A 19,047-nucleotide genomic window follows, 5' to 3' on the forward strand; every position below is an offset into this window, starting at 1 on the left:
TGGTGTAATGGTTATAGCATTACTGCCTCACAGCGCTGCGGTCATGGGTTCTATCCCCACCATGTGTTATATATACGGGGCAGTACGGACGGTGTAATGGTCAGCATTACTGAGGTCACGGGTTCCATTCCCACCATGGCTCGAACTGTGCGGAGTTTGTATATTCTCCCCGTGCTTGTGTGGGTTTCCTCCGGGTACTCAGGTTTCCTCCAACATTCCAAAAATATACTGGTAGGTTAATTGGCTCTCAACAAAATTAACCCTATAATGTCTGTGTGTGTGCATGTACATGTGGTAGGGAATATATAGTATTCACTCTAGGAATTTTGTCGGGCAGGGCGCTGGGGGCAGTCCAGGACCGCCGACGTCACACTTGTGGGCGGTCCCGGGCCACCGACGTCACTGAAGGGGGCGGGCCGGGCCGCCGCCGTCACTAAAGGGGGCGGGCCGGGCCGCCGCCGTCACTAAAGGGGGTGGGCCGGCCCACCGACGTCACTAAAGGGGGCGGGCCGGGCCGCCGACGTCACTAAAGGGGGTGGGCCGGCCCACCGACGTCACTAAAGGGGGCGGGCCGGGCCGCCGACGTCACTAAGGGGGGCGGGCCCGGCCGCCGCGGACAGGACAGGGGGCGGACCCGGCCCCGCCGAAGATGTCGTCACTACAGGGGGAAGGTGCCGTGATGCCGAGGAAGCGCCGGGCATCGCCGGGCTTCCCCGTGCAAGCTGTCGGGCAGGCACCAGGCTGTTTTAGCGGGGCGCTGCTAGAGGGGTAGGGCGCATTTTTCCCTTAAAAAATTAAATAAAAATCGGGCAGGGCGCAGCGCCCCGCTAAAACAGCCTAGTGGGAACACTAGAATATACACTGTAAACTCCACTGGGGCAGGGACTGATGTGAATGTTCAAATATTCTCTGTAAAGCGCTGCGGAATATCTGTGCGCTATCTAAGAAGGAATTGGATCCAATGTAGACTCGACTTAATAACCCACAAACCTGTTACATGGGGAGGGGGATTGTAGATCACGGCCCTGTAACCGGGATACACACTTTATGTCGGCAGTTACAACGCTGATATGCCGACACTATACATGATGACTTACAACATGACAACAATGTTGGAATCTGACTACAATGCTTTGTTGATACAGTTTCCATGTGGACTGCAAGACAGTTGACATTCTGACGTCAGCATTAGCAGTGCTGACACAGCAAATGTCAACTTTGTGCTGACATCATCTGCCCATCACACGTATTCTGGCAGCCTGCTAGGGAGAGGATAGACACCTGACAGGACATGGCTGCAGCTGGGATACACACGTGTTACACACACGATAGAGACTCACCAGCATCCAGCTCCACACCATAACATGGCAGGGGGTCCAGGGACAGCTTGTAGCTCTCAAACTTGGGGTCCAGCAGCCGCCTGTTCACCCTCAGGGAGCAATTGGCAGCCTCCATACTTGTCCAGGGAGCAGCAGCTGCCTGTGCCCAATCACTAAACCAGCCGGAACCTTCCGGCAGGGTCTCCTGCCCCCGGCGGAAACACTTCACGCACGGACCGGTGGCCGGAGCACGCCGGGAAATGTAGTCATAACCTGAGCCGGGGTGGAAGAGGATGGATGCAAGCCGGGACAGCGGCACCTGGCGGCGGCAAAAGGCGGGGAAGAGGCGTGGCGCATAGCTGGGCGGGCGCGGGGCTGGTGATAATTACCCCTTGGCGCGGAGTGATGACGTCAAGCCCTGTCCGTCTCCCTCCGCCCTACATGTGGTTGCTAGGCAACAGGGGACTTCCGGTTTTGGGCCAGCGCGTTGTATACCGGTGAGTAGTCTGTGTATGTGTATATATACTCTTATAAACATTTATCTCATACACTGTGTGTGTATATATATATATTTATATATATATATATATATATATACACACACACACACACACACACACACACTAACTCTCTACTATTCATCTCTTTATCGCCATACACATATGTATGTCTACATAGTGTGTGTGTGTGTATAATATATATATATATATAAATATATAAAATGAGCGGCCCTAACTGTGGTGTTATGCCAACATTTCAAATCATTTAGTTAGATTTTTCGGCAGGGATACCTTAGGAAATGCAAAATCTATGGCAAGGCATGCTTGGATGTGTAGTTTTACAACAGCTGGAGGGCCACAGTTTGGACATGCCTGGCCCTACATGAAACGTCTCTCCTTTCCATCTATACACTGCAAATAAGTGCAGACGTTCCACGCTACCGTGAGACAGAACAGTATCAAATGTTTGCAAGGTTACCGCCCAAAACGCCCATTGCACAGATACTGAGCTCCGTAAACGTACCAATCAACCCATAAGCACCAGCCAAGTTCAGTCCCTTATTATACGACTAGTTGCATATATTTACTTTTATACCTAAAAGGCCACAAATAACCGTAGGTGCGGTAGGATAGGTGACCTTAGTGAAGTCTATAGGAAGCGCATCTGTATACCTTAGTGAGGAGGGTAATGTCGGTGTATAACCGTGACCTTAGTGAAGTCTATAGGAAGCGCGTCTGTATACCTTAGTGAGGAGGGTAATGTCTGTGTATAACAGTGACCTTAGTGAAGTCTATAGGAAGCGCATCTGTATACCTTAGCGAGGAGGCTAATATCCGTGTATAACAGTGACCTTAGTGATGTCTATAGGAAGCGCATCTGTATACCTTAGCGAGGAGGCTAATATCCGTGTATAACAGTGACCTTAGTGATGTCTATAGGTAGCGCATCTGTATACCTTAGCGAGGAGGGTAATATCCGTGTATAACCGTGACCTTAGTGAAGTCTATAGGAAGCGCATCTGTATACCTTAGTGAGGAGGGTAATATCCGTGTATAACCGTGACCTTAGTGATGTCTATAGGAAGCGCATCTGTATACCTTAGTGAGGAGAGTAATATCAGTGTATAACAGTGACCTTAGTGATGTCTATAGGAAGCGCATCTGTATACCTTAGTGAGGAGAGTAATATCCGTGTATAACAGTGACCTTAGTGAAGTCTATAGGAAGCGCATCTGTATACCTTAGTGAGGAGAGTAATATCCGTGTATAACAGTGTCCTTAGTGAAGTCTATAGGAAGCGCATCTGTATACCTTAGTGAGGAGAGTAATATCCGTGTATGACAGTGACCTTAGTGAAGTCTATAGGAAGCGCATCTGTATACCTTAGTGAGGAGGGTAATGTCCGTGTATGACAGTGACCTTAGTGATGTCTATAGGAAGCAGGGTTCGCAAATACTCGCTATAGCGAGTATTTTACTCACTTTTGCACAGTAGGGACTCATTTTTCAAAGATGGCTGCGTCCCCTGGGACGCGCTCCGTCCGACCCGGCATTTAGCATGTTCTATGGAGGACGGATCCTCAATTGCTGGCTCTGTGGTGATGCGGCTGCGTAGGAGACCATCTTAAAGACCAACAGCATGCCGCAGGGCGGAGTCAGCGCTGCGCATGCAAACGTTGTGGGAGGAAGCGGCGGAGGATGCCGTGCAGGACACCCGCTGCCGCTCTGCCAAGGTGACCCGCTGCTGGGATAATGGCAAGTTTACGGTCTGCTGTATTCACGCGTGCTGAGCACTTAAGTGTGCGTACCCCCTCCTGGAGCTCCGGATCGTCTTAACATCCGTGACCGGGTATGCACATACAAAGTGGGGGCAGGGGCTAATGATGGGAAGCCAGTGACACTGTCTGTGCTGTGGAGACTGAGGAGGAGGCATGCTGGGGGGAAGGAGAGAAGCCGCGGCTTAATGATTACTGGGATGTGTGGGGGCTTAAGGGGAGAAAAGTGAAGTGGTGCCTGTGAGCCTGTGCTGTGATTCAGCTGCTGGATTTTTGTTGTGGGGCTCAGGTGTTATAGAATGACATGATGTGGGGGACTGACACTGCATAACTACGGGGATGCAGCGGCTATGGGGAACAAGCTGCCCCCCCCCCCCCCCCCCCGTCACTAGTCACTGCCTTAAACACACGCCACTTGCACCGGAGACTATCCCCCTGTCTGCCAGCGACAGCAGCTGCTTGCAGCCCCTGCCAGCCCACCAAGTTCCGCAGCCGGATGAAACACAAAATGTGATCCCCGGCCCCACTGAAGAAAGCACCGCTGCGAACACGCTCCTCGTCCAGGGTCACCCATAGAGCAGACCAGCAAATAGGTACTTCTATTCCTGTTCGTCGATGGGGGAGGCAGGCCTCTGGTCCCTGTATGTGTGTTAGTGTGCCTTTACAATAGTGTGTGTGTGTGTACCAATGTACCCCTAGACCCTGTACAGTGTGTGTGTCAGTGTGCCCCTATACCTTGTACAGTGGGCAGTGTGCCCCTAGACCTTGTACAGTATGTGTGTACTGTATGTCAGTGTGCCCCTATACCTTGTACAGTGTGTCAGTGTGCCCCTAGACCCTGTACAGTATGTGTGTATGTCAGTGTGCCCCTAGACCCTGTACATTATGTGTATGTCAGTGTGCCCCTATACCTTGGATAGTATGTGTGTATGTCAGTGTGCTCCTAGACCCTGTACATTATGTGTATGTCAGTGTGCCCCTAGACCCTGTACAGTATGTGTGTATGTCAGTGTGCCCCTAGACCCTGTACATTATGTGTATGTCAGTGTGCCCCTATACCTTGTATAGTATGTGTGTATGTCAGTGTGCTCCTAGACCCTGTACATTATGTGTATGTCAGTGTGCCCCTAGAAGACCCTGTACAGTGTGGGTCCCACAGCGCCTAACCCTAACCTTGCCTACCCTTAAGGTGCGTACACCCGGGGGGGGGGGGGGAGGGGGGAGATATATTGCTAGCAATATATTGCTTGCAATATATTACTGACCAATATATTGCTCAGTGTCTCCTTTTCATCAGCGACAAGAGATGGTCGCTGGTGAAAAGGAACCACTGCTGGGGAGCCGCAGAGGTAATTAGCTGGTCGCAGGAGCAAGCTCCTGCGACCAGCGATTACAATGGGGCAGAAAACGGGAGCGCGCACCCGGCATTTTATCGCTGGGGCACACTTCCATCACTGGCAATATGGTCGCCTGCGACCATATTCCCAGCGAATATAGCCCCTATCGCCCCCCGTGTGTACACAGCATTAGTACCTAGACTCTCCTTCCTCACCCCAACCCGCCCCAGCATACTCGCAATCAGCATCCCGGCAGTTAGGATCCTGGTGCCTGTATCTTCACTGATGCCAACTCTGATCTCCTGGCAGTAGTCAGGATGCTGGTGTTGGTACTGACGTAATTTTGTTCCCCCAAAGCAGTACTGCTTTACAAAACAGTTTTACCTTTCTTTCTGTTTAAGTTGTTAGAAATTTAGAACCTTCATTTCTGTTGGGACCCAGAAAAGGTCCGGTAGGACCCCAATTTTTATAAGTGAAGGGTCCCAGGGACCCATGTTTTTTGAGGGTTTTCGCGAACACTGAGCGCATCTGTATACCTTAGTGAGGAGAGTAATATCCGTGTATAACAGTGACCTTAGTGAAGTCTATAGGAAGAGCATCTGTATACCTTAGTGAGGAGGGTAATATCCGTGTATAACAGTGACCTAAGAGAAGTCTATAGGAAGCGCATCTGTATACCTTAGTGAGGAGAGTAATATCCGTGTATAACTGTGACCTTAGTGAAGTCTATAGGAAGCGCATCTGTATACCTTAGTGAGGAGGGTAATATCCGTGTATAACAGTGACCTAAGAGAAGTCTATAGGAAGCGCATCTGTATACCTTAGTGAGGAGAGTAATATCCGTGTATAACTGTGACCTTAGTGAAGTCTATAGGAAGCGCATCTGTATACCTTAGTGAGGAGAGTAATATCCGTGTATAACAGTGACCTTAGTGAAGTCTATAGGAAGGGCATCTGTATACCTTAGTGAGGAGGGTAATATCCGTGTATAACAGTGACCTTAGTGAAGTCTATAGGAAGCGCATCTGTATACCTTAGCGAGGAGGCTAATATCCGTGTATAACAGTGACCTTAGTGATGTCTATAGGAAGCGCATCTGTATACCTTAGTGAGGAGGGTAATATCCGTGTATAACAGTGACCTTAGTGATGTCTATAGGAAGCGCATCTGTATACCTTAGTGAGGAGGGTAATATCCGTGTATAACAGTGACCTTAGTGAAGTCTATAGGAAGCGCATCTGTATACCTTAGTGAGGAGGGTAATATCCGTGTATAACAGTGACCTAAGTGATGTCTATAGGAAGCGCATCTGTAGTATACCTTAGTGAGGAGGGTAATATCCGTGTATAACAGTGACCTTAGTGATGTCTATAGGAAGCGCATCTGTATACCTTAGTGAGGAGAGTAATATCCGTGTATAACCGTGACCTTAGTGAAGTCTATAGGAAGCGCATCTGTATACCTTAGCGAGGAGGGTAATCTCCGTGTATAACCGTGACCTTAGTGATGTCTATAGGAAGCGCATCTGTATACCTTAGCGAGGAGGGTAATATCCGTGTATAACCGTGACCTTAGTGATGTCTATAGGAAGCGCATCTGTATACCTTAGCGAGGAGGGTAATATCCGTGTATAACCGTGACCTTAGTGATGTCTATAGGAAGCGCATCTGTATACCTTAGCGAGGAGAGTAATATCCGTGTATAACAGTGACCTTAGTGAAGTCTATAGGAAGCGCATCTGTATACCTTAGTGAGGAGAGTAATATCCGTGTATAACAGTGACCTTAGTGATGTCTATAGGAAGCGCATCTGTATACCTTAGTGAGGAGAGTAATATCCGTGTATAACAGTGACCTTAGTGAAGTCTATAGGAAGCGCATCTGTATACCTTAGTGAGGAGAGTAATATCCGTGTATAACAGTGACCTTAGTGAAGTCTATAGGAAGCGCATCTGTATACCTTAGTGAGGAGGGTAATATCCATGTATAACATCCTCTCATTATTGTACAGGCCGGCACCATGAATAAGGATGCTCAGATGAGAGCCGCTATTAACCAGAAGCTCATAGAGACGGGGGAGAGGGAACGGTAAGTAATGGAATAAATACCAGTCGTTACTCCCACCCCGACGTCTGCCGTCACCTTCTACTTGGTGGAATGTGGATACAGAAAATGCACCTATGTCACAGGTTCAGGTCATGGAACGAGTTTAAGGAACCTGCATGTTTTTGGATGGCTTTATCTTGTAACTATTTGCCGCTTTGAACTTACCGTAGACACTGTGTTGTTTTTTTGTTTCTTCTTTAAGTTCCCGATACTGCTGTGAGATCGTTGTGATGTCGGGAAATATGTTTATGGTGGAGAACAGGTTATAGCAGTCAGGGGCTTAATGAGGTCAAAGTGATCCAGGTGTATGACACAGCCTGATATTTGGAAACTATGAGAGCGCTGATTCAGAAACAGTCGCAGTGCTGATGCCGTGGGCCAGTTTTCAGTCTTCTGTACGAGTTTCTATGTTGCGTCTACAGATGCACCAAACAGCATTTTTAGGATAATGTCGTAGATGACTGGCCGCTGTTTCTGCATCCATCTCTGAATCAGCCTCTAGGAGAACAGCACAGTAATGGCGCCACACCCTCAAGCAGCCACCCAATGCCAGCTGCTCTTACCCGCCCTCTTTATCTCCCCTGAGGCCCATGTGCACATTGGATCTCCACAGCTTGGCTTCCATCTCTGCCTTCCATCCATCTAATCATATGACGTTACGCCTCCAGGGGGCCTGCGCTGCTCAGAGCTGTGCAGAGAGATATGAAAGCTATTGTCAGGCAGTAATAACATTGCACCGGTATATTTGACCAACTGCCGAAGTATTTATAACGGGTGTTCCATATAATCACTAATCCTATATTTGGGGGGGGGGTTCAGTCTCAGGACTTACTGCAGGCTCTTCTTTTGGGGTGAAGTATCCCAAGCTGTAATCTATATCCCATGGTAAGACGTAGATTCCGTGTTAATTGATTTTGGCTATGCAACCCCTGAATGCAATAAGCCCAAATCATGCTGTGGTCGGGGCCCTGTCCCGCATTTACCCTAATCACACCACCGCCCTGTCCCACGTGATGAATGGCAGCCACAGTGCTGAAGGGGTAACCCCCTGCTGCAGCGCCTTATTAAGTGTCTGTCCTGCGCAAGGTGCCATCTGCAAAATTTATTAACGGCACTAGGCACCGAGTGTTTAAAAAGAATATTTAAAAATGTTCCCCGATTCTTTCCTGCGGAAATAATAAATGTTAACCTCGGGGGTAAATTGGGGGGTGGGGGTTTTGGGGTGCAATGCTGTGTAACATGCCACAGCCCCAATCCTCTCTGCAGGCTGTGGTGAGACAGGGAGGTGTGCTTAGGGCTGTGCTGCACGGCAAGGGACTGTGGGGCTAAGTGAGGCTAGTGGTGTGTACAGGGCAGCACCGAGCTGGGAGAGCATCCTGTGTTTCAGTGCTGCATTCTGGGAAAGCCTACGGTAGGGAAGATACTTGTTTCCCTGGTGGTCTAGGGGGAATCCAGAGCTCTTTGTGGGCTGCTGGAACATTCCCAGCCACCAAAATACCTTCCCAAGCAGATTCCTTCATGAAAGTGGCAGAGGAAAGCCAAGCATCGCAGCCAGCTAAGTGTTTCCAGCGAGCCTCAACTGACTTCCAGACGGTGGGCAGGAGACTGACTGCGGACCCCGGTAGCCCATCTCCTCACCTTGGATTCAGGCTAGAGGTTGCAGTCCTGGTCCCTTAGCAGTCGCTGGGAGTGAGGAATTTATGATAGACCAGCTGTGACTACTACATACCCCCATATTTCTGCACAGTGACTGTCACCATCTTGCTAGAAGCCTTTGTCCCCCAACCACATGTCCTCCTGTTTGTTTGCTAATTTGCAAGAACATGAGTGGCACAGGCGCTAAGTGGGCATAATACTGGGTACAGAGGATAAATGTTTGTATTTTTGCATAGCACCTGGTGCTATAGATGGGTGATGAATTATTCTGCTCCCTGACCAATCACATTGGGAACCTTGTATACTGAGTATATAATATGAACTGGATACTAACTTGTTGTCTTTATCCTCTTCTAGCCTTAAGGAACTTCTGAGAGCAAAACTGATTGAGTGCGGATGGAGAGACCAGCTGAAGGCACACTGCAAAGGTATACATGTGCGCGTGCGTGCGTGTATAGTTGTAGGATTGTTCGGCACTTTCATAGACTTGGCAAACGCCGTGGTGCTTTCCGCAATGTTTAACTAGAGGTGTTCTCCTCCGAGCTTATGGCAGGGTCCGGAAGAAGCAGGCGGCACTCAAACAGCTTTGGGCCCTTATTCAGCTCTGATCGCAGTACAAATTTGTTCTCAGAATGGGCAAAACCATGTGCACTGCAGGTGGGGCAGATGTAACATTTATAGAGAGAGTAAGATTTGCGTGCGTTATTTTGTTTCTGTTCAGGGTAAATACTGGCTGCATCATTTTTACACTGCAATTTAGATTTCAGTTTCAGCACACCCCACCCAAATGTAACACTCTCTGCACATGTTACATCTGCCCCACCTGCAGTGCACATGGTTTTGCCCATTTTGAGAACAAATTTGTACTGTTATCAGATCTGCATAAGGACCCTGGTGTAGTCAATATTTGTGGTTTACAATATATGACTGCACCAAAGCCACTGCTCAAATGTAATTTACTTGTGGTCAGATGCTAATTTTATTGTAGCAATTAAATTATTAATACGCCTCTTCTGAGCAGGTTTTATTCAAGAATAGAGATTAGTAGTGTTCTTTCTGGCACCCACCATCTTTGAAAACCCATGCAGTTCCTCTTCCCTGCCTGGGGTGTCGCTGTCTGCTGTGGTGTTTCTAGCACAGGTCTGGTTTGCATATCAGTGCTGATATACAGACCACACTGCGCTAGAAGCACTACAGCAGACAGCGACACCCCAGGCAGGGAACAGGCACTGTATGGGTTTTCAAAGATGGCGAGTGCTAGAAAGAACACTAGGATATTTTTAAGGCAGGGTGCTGACCACCGGGCATGGGACTTTTTTCAGTCGGGAGGTCAGATTTTATATTAGAAATTTACATTAGAAACAACAACAAAAAAACCATATATAAAAAATTGCACACTGTGCTAGGATTATGCCCATTAAACATTGTCCTACTCTGCTATTCCCATTATATATTTTTTGTAATGACATTTACACATTATGGCACACACTGTAATGCCTGTTACACATTATACCACACACCATTATAGCACACACCGGAAGTTCTCAATGGCATGTCAGCGCGGTGGGGGGCAATGTAAGGGCGCACAGTGCCACACACAAAAAGGACAGTGTGCATTTTGAGGTTGTAAAAATGGGCACGGTAACCCTGCAAAATAAGCTTAGAGGGAACACTATTTTTAAAAATCCTGGGTTGATTGCAGGTGCGCAGGACCTTAGATTTTAGTCCACTAAAATCCCGGGAATAGCCATTCAGACATACGGTAGTCCCGGGATTATGCACGTAAAAAATACCGGGATTTTTGCGTATGTCTGAAAGGTGTATTAATGGCGATGCTGATTCACGTAAATATCTTGTAATCTTCACGCAGAAAGCTAAGAATTGAGGGATCACTTCTGTGTATTCAGGGGGGTAACTGCAGTCAATCAGCGTCCGGCCAGTCTTCAAAAAAAAAAAAAATTCAAATTCCCCATGCCGCTACCCGCCCTGCCTCCTGGCAAATGCCACTACTAGCTCCGACCCTGCTGCCGGCTCCCCAGGAGTTTTTCCATGCAATAAATCGCATGCATATCAAGTGCCAAATCGTATATGTGAGCCTCCCGGGGAGCTGCCGGCACAGCTCAAGAGCATATTGGTCCGACGTCCTTAGGACGTCTGACTAATATATGGGGGCCTCTAGATTTGGGTGGAGTGTGTTTAAATTTAAATCTATATGGTTTCATTCATTAGAGAGGGATTTTGCTTTTGCGAGTGAACCAGAATCAGGCCCTTAGTCACAGCCGTCTGAAGATACCTGTAGCTTATCCTATTATACAGATTGCATCTTTGGTATAAATTGCGTCCCGTTACATTGAGGCCTGGATAACCAATCACATTTGCTCATCACTGGACTGTCAGGAAATAGTTAAATGTTAAACTTGTGTAGTTCCTCAGAGCCGGGACGTGGACCCAGTTCTCTGTGGCCGCCGTTTATGCTCTGATCAGGTATTTATTTAAGATGCGCTTCATAGAATATTTTCTCCCTGCAGATGTGATCAATGAGAAAGGATTAGAACATGTCACAGTGGATGATCTGGTGGCTGAAATCACTCCCAAAGGCAGAGGTGGGTCTTGGCTTCGTGCTATAGTTTGGGATGTATTTATGGGTTATGTCGTAGGTAATGTCTGCACGCTGCTGCTGTTCACTTAAGGCCCACCATACACTGTGCGATTTGTGCCTGATTTCACCCAATTCTGGCGGATCTGGCCAAGAAATCGCATTTGTATGACATCCAATCCGATGTGCAATCCCGTACGCATTGGGTCGGACCTGCAGAACATAAGATCGATGTGCAATCCCGTACGCATTGGGTTGGACATGCAGAACATAAGATAAATCTGAATCGGACCCATCAGCGGCACATCGCAGGGGCTGTTTAGTACCCGCAATGTATTGTGTGCGATTCCGTCTATAGGTGTGTGCCAGCTGTGCCGCACCACTGGTACACACCTTTCTGCAGGTCCGGGCGGCGGCGGGCAGCACATTAGGGGGGGGGGGGGGGGTGTAAGCATTCAAAAGAATGGGAGGCCTCTGATTGGCTTAAAGAGCTGTCCAAGCCAATCAGAGTCCGCCTATTCTATGAATGTTTTTTTTTTATTCCTGCCACTGTTGCAAGTATCGCATGTGAAAGAAGTGGCACATCAAGTGCCAAATCGCATCTGAGCCTCCTTGGAAGCTGCCGGGCGGCTCACGGGGTATTGAATGCAACTGTTCCCCTCATAGAAGTCATATAATGTATGGGGGCCTTTACTCTTGGCGGCTGCTGCTCACTCCTATCCTGCACGCAGCGACTGCTATTGCTGCTTGCTCTCCTGCACATGGCAGCAGCTGCTTCCCCCACTTATACACAAGTGGCAGTTCTTGCTAAGACAGTGGTTCTAAACCTCGGTCCTCAAGTACCCCCAACTCTTCACGTTTTTCAGGTGCACTCATTACTTACTGACACATTTTAAAAGATCCAGAGTTGGAGCTAAATATTTCACCTGAAAAACATGCAGTGTTGGGGGAACTTGAGGACCGAGGTAGAGAGCCACTGCCCTAAGACTTAGCACCGAGCACTGAATGGGATTAATACTAATGCTTTGTAACCACAGATACCTTTTTTAATTTTGTGTTTCCTTTCTGAAATTTCCTGGAAACCCTGTCCATGAGTTTTCTACAAGGCTGAAGGGGAATGTAATGGGGTATTAGTATCAGAAAGTGAGCGATTTTGGGAGAGTTTTCCCATTTTTTTTTAAAAGCGCTGATTATTTACATGGCAATATCGTCCTGGTTTTGCAGTGTAAATGATCGCAGTTTTTAAAAAAACTCTTCCAAAATCTCTCACTTTCTGATTCTAACACCCCATTACATTCCACCCCAGATGTTCCTTAACCAGTCCCCCACACGCCGTTCCTTGCTCTCTGCCGCTGAGTCCTCTCTGATTGTCAGCGTTCATTTCTCTTTCAGCCTTGGTGCCAGACAGTGTGAAGAAGGAGCTGTTACAGCGAATACGGGCGTTCCTGGCCCAGCACGCCAGTCTCTAACCCATTTTTCCCCCTTTTTGTATATGAAACATTTATTTTGCTATTTGTTTTCCATTTCCAACTTTTTTTTTTTTTTTTATTACGGCATAATTTGTACCATATATTACCAAAATAAAATCTTGCCAAATGAGTGCCCACATGGCTGCTGCAGACAGTATTGTACCCCGTGAGATACTAACCCCCAGCAATACTCTGTTCTGCGCTGATGTCATATGACCGGGACGCGGTCGCTCCGACTCTGTCTAGATCTATATATTTTTATTTGACATTGATATTTGTTTCCTGTTCATATTAAAGGCTGTATGTATAAGACTTCTCTTGTTCTAGGACTGTACTTGTATCGGCTAGATCCCCCTTCTGTACAATTGCGATCAGATGTTTCCACTATCGCCTTTCCGAGTCATGTCATGTGGTATGATCATCCCTTTACAGTACAACTTGCTGGTACCGCTGGTCTTGTGTGCAGAACATCGCCCAGGTTGCCCATCGCAACTGACTTTTTTTTAATCTGGCCCGGAGATGGGCGAACAGGGGGCAGGAGCTGACGTCTTGCGAGCAGGCATCGGCCCGCCTACGTTCCCAGAGGAATGTCCAGCGTTTTCATTGGGCTGTCCATAAAATGCTGGGCGTTCTCCTGCCCATACGAACGAACACCCGGTGATTGTTACTCGTCGAAGGCGTTCACTAATCAAGTTTGCACATATTTTTCGTCCATACGCAGACGCTCATTATAGGTCCCCGGATCGAATTCGCATGTAAGCGAGCCAACCTGTTTCACCCCCTTAGTTTGATCACAGTGTTGACCTGTAAGTTAAGCTGCCGCACTACCGGGACTGTTGTCATTTCATCGGTGTCAACAAAACAACAAGTATTTTACCCTGGTCCTACTATTTCTAAGACATTTCAGTGTTTTTGTTAGGGAATAATCAGTAATGTGAGGGGTAACATTTGTCTTGTAATGACAAGGAAAAAGGGGAAATGGGTTTGTTAGTCGCACAGGAGGTATGTTTTTGTAGACAATAAAGGCCCCTCATATACAGATTAGGAGTACAACTCGATAAAGTCAGGAGGGTGTGCTACCACTGGACATCTGATTGAGGCAGAAGTTTGTGGGGAAAGAGAAAGGGTGTCTCTGTGTGGTGCACCTGAAGGACTGATGTTCCTTCAGGTGCACCACACAGAGACACCCTTTCTCTTTCCCCACAAACTTCTAACATTTGTCTTGCTTTACTGTTCTCTACAATGTCCCAGTCATTATTGTGTGTATGTCCTTCAAATCCCAGTGCTGATCATCCTTGCTGTGACTTGTAGTTCATCACCAGGTACAGAGGTGTCCTACCTCATTGTTTTTTATTTTCTTAGTCGGGTGTCCGTCTTCTCAGCAGTCCTCTTCAGTGAGAACTGCGTCAGGTAATCTTGTTATCCTAGAGGGGGGTGCCAGTACCAGTGTACAGCTTTGAAAACGCTGACCCCACTGTCATCTTGCCCAGGAGTGTGGAGAAATCTGTTAAAGCTGCATTGCACACGCAAGGAATCAGCAGCTGGGACACCTCCAACACATAGGAGCTGTGATAGAGCTGCCTGTTGGTGAATGGACTAACCTGCTTTATACTGTTGGCCACAGAACTTTTACCTTCATACTAACCTAGAGTTGGGAAAAGTAACGGTACTTGTGTAGTTTCACGGCGCCACCGCGCGCACAGTGAAACTTTGAATCTTGGCAGTCTGCCAGACTGTGTTTACTGTGCGCGTGCCGCTCTAGCTGAGAAAAGCGCAGCTCTTGGCTGCTTTCCTTATGTAAGCTACGTTATCAGCATAGCGCTGGGCAGCAGCAGTGCACCCAGCGCTGACAGGTCACTGTGGTACTTGTAGTTCCACAGTGAAATAACCTGGCAATTTCCACAGTGACAACCCGGCAATTTAGACTCTCCGGCAATTTAGAAGTCAAGATTTAGACGTCTAAATCCAGACTCCCTGCAAACCGCTAAGATGGGGGCATCTAAATTTAGACGGTAAAGCGTCTAAATTTAGTAGGGTCTAGGGGTACACTATTAAACCTGTTCACAATGACACTAGTCGACGTAACAGCTGTGCACCTTGTTAATTCCACTATTCACGCCAACCCGAAGCGTGGCGAGAGCAGCGGCGGTACGCGTCCTACGAACTTTTCAAACCCCCACTATCCACGTCGGCGTGGAGTTGATTTTATAAAGTATGGCGAGCCACCGAACCCCGTGAGGGGACGCGGATACCTTCACAGGTATCCGCGTCCCCTCACGGGCTTCACAGGTATCCGCGTCCCCTCGCGGGCTTCACAGGTATCCGCGTCCCCTCACGGGGCTCGCTGCACTCGCCACACTTTATAAAATCAACTCCACGCCGACGTGGATAGTGGGGGTATGAAAAGGTCGTAGGACGTGTACCGCTGCGCTCGCCACGCTTCGGGTTGCCGTTGATAGTGGAATTAACAAGGTCGACAGCTGTTACGTCGACTAGTGTCATTGTGAACAGGTTTAATAGTGTACTCCTAGACCCTACTAAATTTAGACGCTTTACCGTCTAAATTTAGATGCCCCCATCTTAGCGGTTTGCAGGGAGTCTGGATTTAGACGTCTAAATCTAGACTTCTAAATTGCCGGGTTGTCAGCGGTGCACAGGACTGCCTATTTCACTGTGGAACTACAAGTACCACAGTGACCTGTCAGCGCTGGGTGCACTGCTGCTGCCCAGCGCTATGCTGATAACGTAGCTTACATAAGGAAAGCAGCCACGAGCTGCGCTGAGAACAGCTAGAGCGGCACGCGCACAGTAAACACAGAGTCTGGCAGACTGCCAAGTTTCAAAGTTTCACTGTGCGTGCGGTGGCGCCGTGAAACTACACAAGTACCAAAGTAACTTACTGATATTACCCTTGCCATTTAAAGTGACAATCTTATATTTTTAAACAAAATGATTTGTTTTATATTTGTATATTACCTTGCGGCCTGCTTGGAAGAGGCAGCTGCCCTGCTAAACAAGGAGCCTCCGCTGTTGTGTACCCAGCAACAATTATCTGGAATTGCTCAGGGACATAATCCACCGTGTTCCAGACAATTAGTAATTACGAACTACTCCTCATCCCTTTGGGGTGAAGTACCACTACTGATCACTAGAGGCCACTCGACGGACCAAATTACTGCTTTGTGTGCTAAGAGATGTCATAATAGAAAGTGAAAGACATTTTTGCAGGGACACTGACAGGGTTCAAACTTGCTGGGTATTCAAAGAGGTTGCTGTGAAGACAGAGATTGGGGGTAGGAGCAGAGAGGGACTGTGGGTGGGGTGGAGTGTTTGTGGGATTGAAATGGTCACAGCTCAAAGTGAAAGTAAAAACTCTCACAGCTCAAAGTGAAAGTACATTGCAGAAGACGTCATTTGGACAGGAATTTAAACATACCTACCCTCCCGGGATGGCCGGGAGGGTCCTGAAAATTGGACCGGCCACCCAGAAGAGTGGGCAAGTCTTCCACATTAAGCGGGGCCCCAGCATCAGCCCGCGCAACTCTTCCCTCTGGCATTCGCAGCTTTTTGGGGAGTGGGTGGGCTAAAATGATGCAAATTGTATCGTTTAGTGCCATCCCTTCCCGCCGAGGAGGATGAAAAACTGCAAAGCTTCTCCTCTCCAGGCTTCTCCCGGAGAGGAGACACTTAAGGTAGGCGAGTATACTAGTTTGCGATATGTTGTGCTGAGCAATCTAGTTAGCACACATCGGCCTATACAGAGGTTGCGATGTGCGATATGTGCTAACCCCTTACCGGCACGCTGGTGTAATTTGCGCCGCAGATCAGCTGTTGGCACACTATGCAGCACCTAGCGCGATGTCTCTGTCTCACAAGCCATTCCCTGTGTCACATAGGATAGAGGACTCCAGGTGCATTCCCTGTCCTGATTGCGGGTCACATGATCCAGGGAGCTAAAGTTACTTCCTGGTTCTGTGTACTGCTGCTGCGGCTGATACCACAGCCTGCGGCTAATTAGCAATCACCTGGAGGAATAAAAGCCAGCTTCCCAGACTCCTCCTTGTCTTGAACAACTTGTCAGTTCCCCTGCAAGTTCTCCAGCGTCAAGCTCCTTTCAAGACTCCCCACTTGCTCCAGAGATCTGGTTACCTGTGTCCTGCTGTTACCTGCTACCATCTGCTGCTTTCCTGGTCATTCCACGCCTGCCAGAAGTTTCCACTAGTTCCATCCTCAGAGTGATTCAGCTCTCTGTGTGCAGCCCAGGTTACCAGTACAGTCTCCGGATACCAGTGGGTTATCATACCTGTTACCTCTCGGCTTCCAGTGATCACCATTGAGTACCATCAGCTGGCTCCCAGGCCTCACCATCGAGTACCATCAGCCGGCTCCCAGGCCTCACCATCGAGTACCATCAGCCGGCTCCCAGGCCGCACCATCGCGTACCATCAACAGGCTCCCAGGTCGCACCATCGAGTACCATCAACCGGTTCCCAGGCTGCATCATCGGTACCCAGTCTCCTCTACTGAGTACTCCTTGCTACAACCACTCCTCTCTGCCCTCTGTGTTGCTACCCAGCATTCTGTGCCATCGATCCACCATCGATGCGTTACCATCTCTTCTCTACCCGTCTCCAGAGTATCACCCCTGCAAGTCACAGAGTAACCAGGGCAGAGGGCCGCAACCTAGTCGGCAGTTGCAGCGAAGTCCATATCCCCTTGCGGGGGTCACTGGTGGATACCACTGTCGGCTTAGACTCCGCGCCTCTGTTCTAGGTCTAGTCAATCCTCTGTGTCCTTAGCGGGTCATCATCCCCATCTCTCCGTGCATGAGCTCCAGATACTTTAAACCTCCAAGCTTCCGGTTCCCTGCGCCCTCCACTGGCTCACCCAGGTCATTGCCTGGAACACAATAAGTCCAGGCTGTGACAGACCCCAGTCCCCTCACGTCGATACCGGCTCATTCTAAATTGGGCAGGCAAGTGTGCGCTGGGCTGACTCCTGCCCGTCAAAGTGGCTCTGGAGCAACTAGTGCGCCGGGGGAGCGTTCTCGCTGGGACATCCTTACTGCTGCGCCAGCCTCTGAACTTGGCGGCCATGGTACAGAGGCGTTCTTTAGCATGTGCTGGGTTGATCTAACAAGATCTTGTCTGCATGTGCTAAAGATCCAAGCGGGAAGGTGCATCGCCATCTCTCGGGGGTGCACAAATGGAGCGATCCGTGCTTAATTTCTAAGTGATCTAGACAGAGGCAAAAATCTCCCCGTGTGTATGTCCCTTTAACTTGGACCTGCAATAATTGCATAATGCAGAGAGGTTCCAAAACGCAGTCCTCAAGGCACCCCAACGGTTCAAGTTTTAAGGATATCCATGCTTGGCCACAGGTGACTTAGTACCTCAGTTAATTTGATATAACCATCTGTGCTGAGCCATGGATATACTTAATACTTGGACCGTTGGGTGCCTTGAGGATCTTGTTTGGGAATGTCTGGCGGAGTGACAAACTGACAAACTAACACTGACATGTCGGAGTTCTTTCATAAGGCGTACCCTGAGCGAGCTGGAAGGGGGTGCACGTATCGGAATTAGAGAACCAGAACGTCTGCTTTGGTCGTCTTGGTTACGTCGTCCGCGCTTGTAGGGGGTATTGCGTTTAAGTGCAGTCTGGGGACATAACCTTAATGATTGCTGAGTACGACCTCACTGCGCACAAGAAACAATGACGCGTCAGCCAGTCTCGGCTGTTACATACCACATTATATTGGCCACATTGTTCTTGTGCATTGCATATAGGCTGGCTAGGTGTCATAATTATATACTGCTGAGTTCTGTCACTCCCCCTACGGCCTCCTCATAGCAACTCTTGTGTATTGTCACTGTCATCTATGTTCCAGTCAATGAACTCAATATTACCCCTTTCATATCGCACAAATAACCTGGGATGACGTGTGGTGTGACAGGGCCATTTCCAATTACCCAGGTCCAGCAACCCGGAATTCCGACCGGGTAAAAAAAGAAGGGTTAATTCCGGGTCGGACCCGGCTTGCTGTACAGTGTAAATGGGTAACATGGGCCGAGCAACCCAGGTCCCGTTCACACTAAAGGGCGAAGGCAGCGTCAAGCGCTGCCTCCTACCCCGCCCCCCTGCCTTCGCTCTGCCCCGCCCCATTTCTGATGTGAGCAACCTGGCTTATTGCTGGGTCGCTGTGGGGGACTATCATCTCAAATGCTGGGTCGCTCGCGGGACGGACCCATGCCCAAATCCCTGGAGCAGCCCGGCATTTGCAATATGAGA

The 19,047-nt window shown here is 48.7% G+C and overlaps 2 protein-coding genes across 2 annotated transcripts in view; one reads left to right on the top strand and one right to left on the bottom strand.

Annotated features, from left to right (window-relative positions):
• NUDCD1 (NudC domain containing 1) overlaps positions 1-1,681 on the bottom strand; it is a 122,863-nt gene extending 121,182 nt beyond the window's left edge. The window contains exon 1 of the mRNA XM_083186474.1: positions 1,341-1,681. Within this exon, the coding sequence (XP_083042600.1) occupies positions 1,341-1,455 (115 nt within the window). The 5' untranslated portion in view covers positions 1,456-1,681. The remainder of the gene's footprint in view (positions 1-1,340) is intronic.
• Positions 1,665-13,068, top strand: ENY2 (ENY2 transcription and export complex 2 subunit). Its single transcript, XM_083186702.1, has 5 exons — positions 1,665-1,816; positions 6,941-7,017; positions 9,049-9,119; positions 11,220-11,294; positions 12,680-13,068. The coding sequence occupies exons 2-5, from the start codon at positions 6,950-6,952 to the stop codon at positions 12,754-12,756; spliced, it is 291 nt and encodes a 96-aa protein (XP_083042828.1). The 5' UTR covers positions 1,665-1,816; positions 6,941-6,949; the 3' UTR covers positions 12,757-13,068.
• The last annotated feature ends 5,979 nt before the right edge of the window (positions 13,069-19,047 follow it).

This window comes from Crinia signifera, chromosome 5 (genome assembly GCF_055691185.1).
Source record: "Crinia signifera chromosome 5, ASM5569118v1, whole genome shotgun sequence".
NCBI classification, from domain to species: domain Eukaryota; kingdom Metazoa; phylum Chordata; class Amphibia; order Anura; family Myobatrachidae; genus Crinia; species Crinia signifera.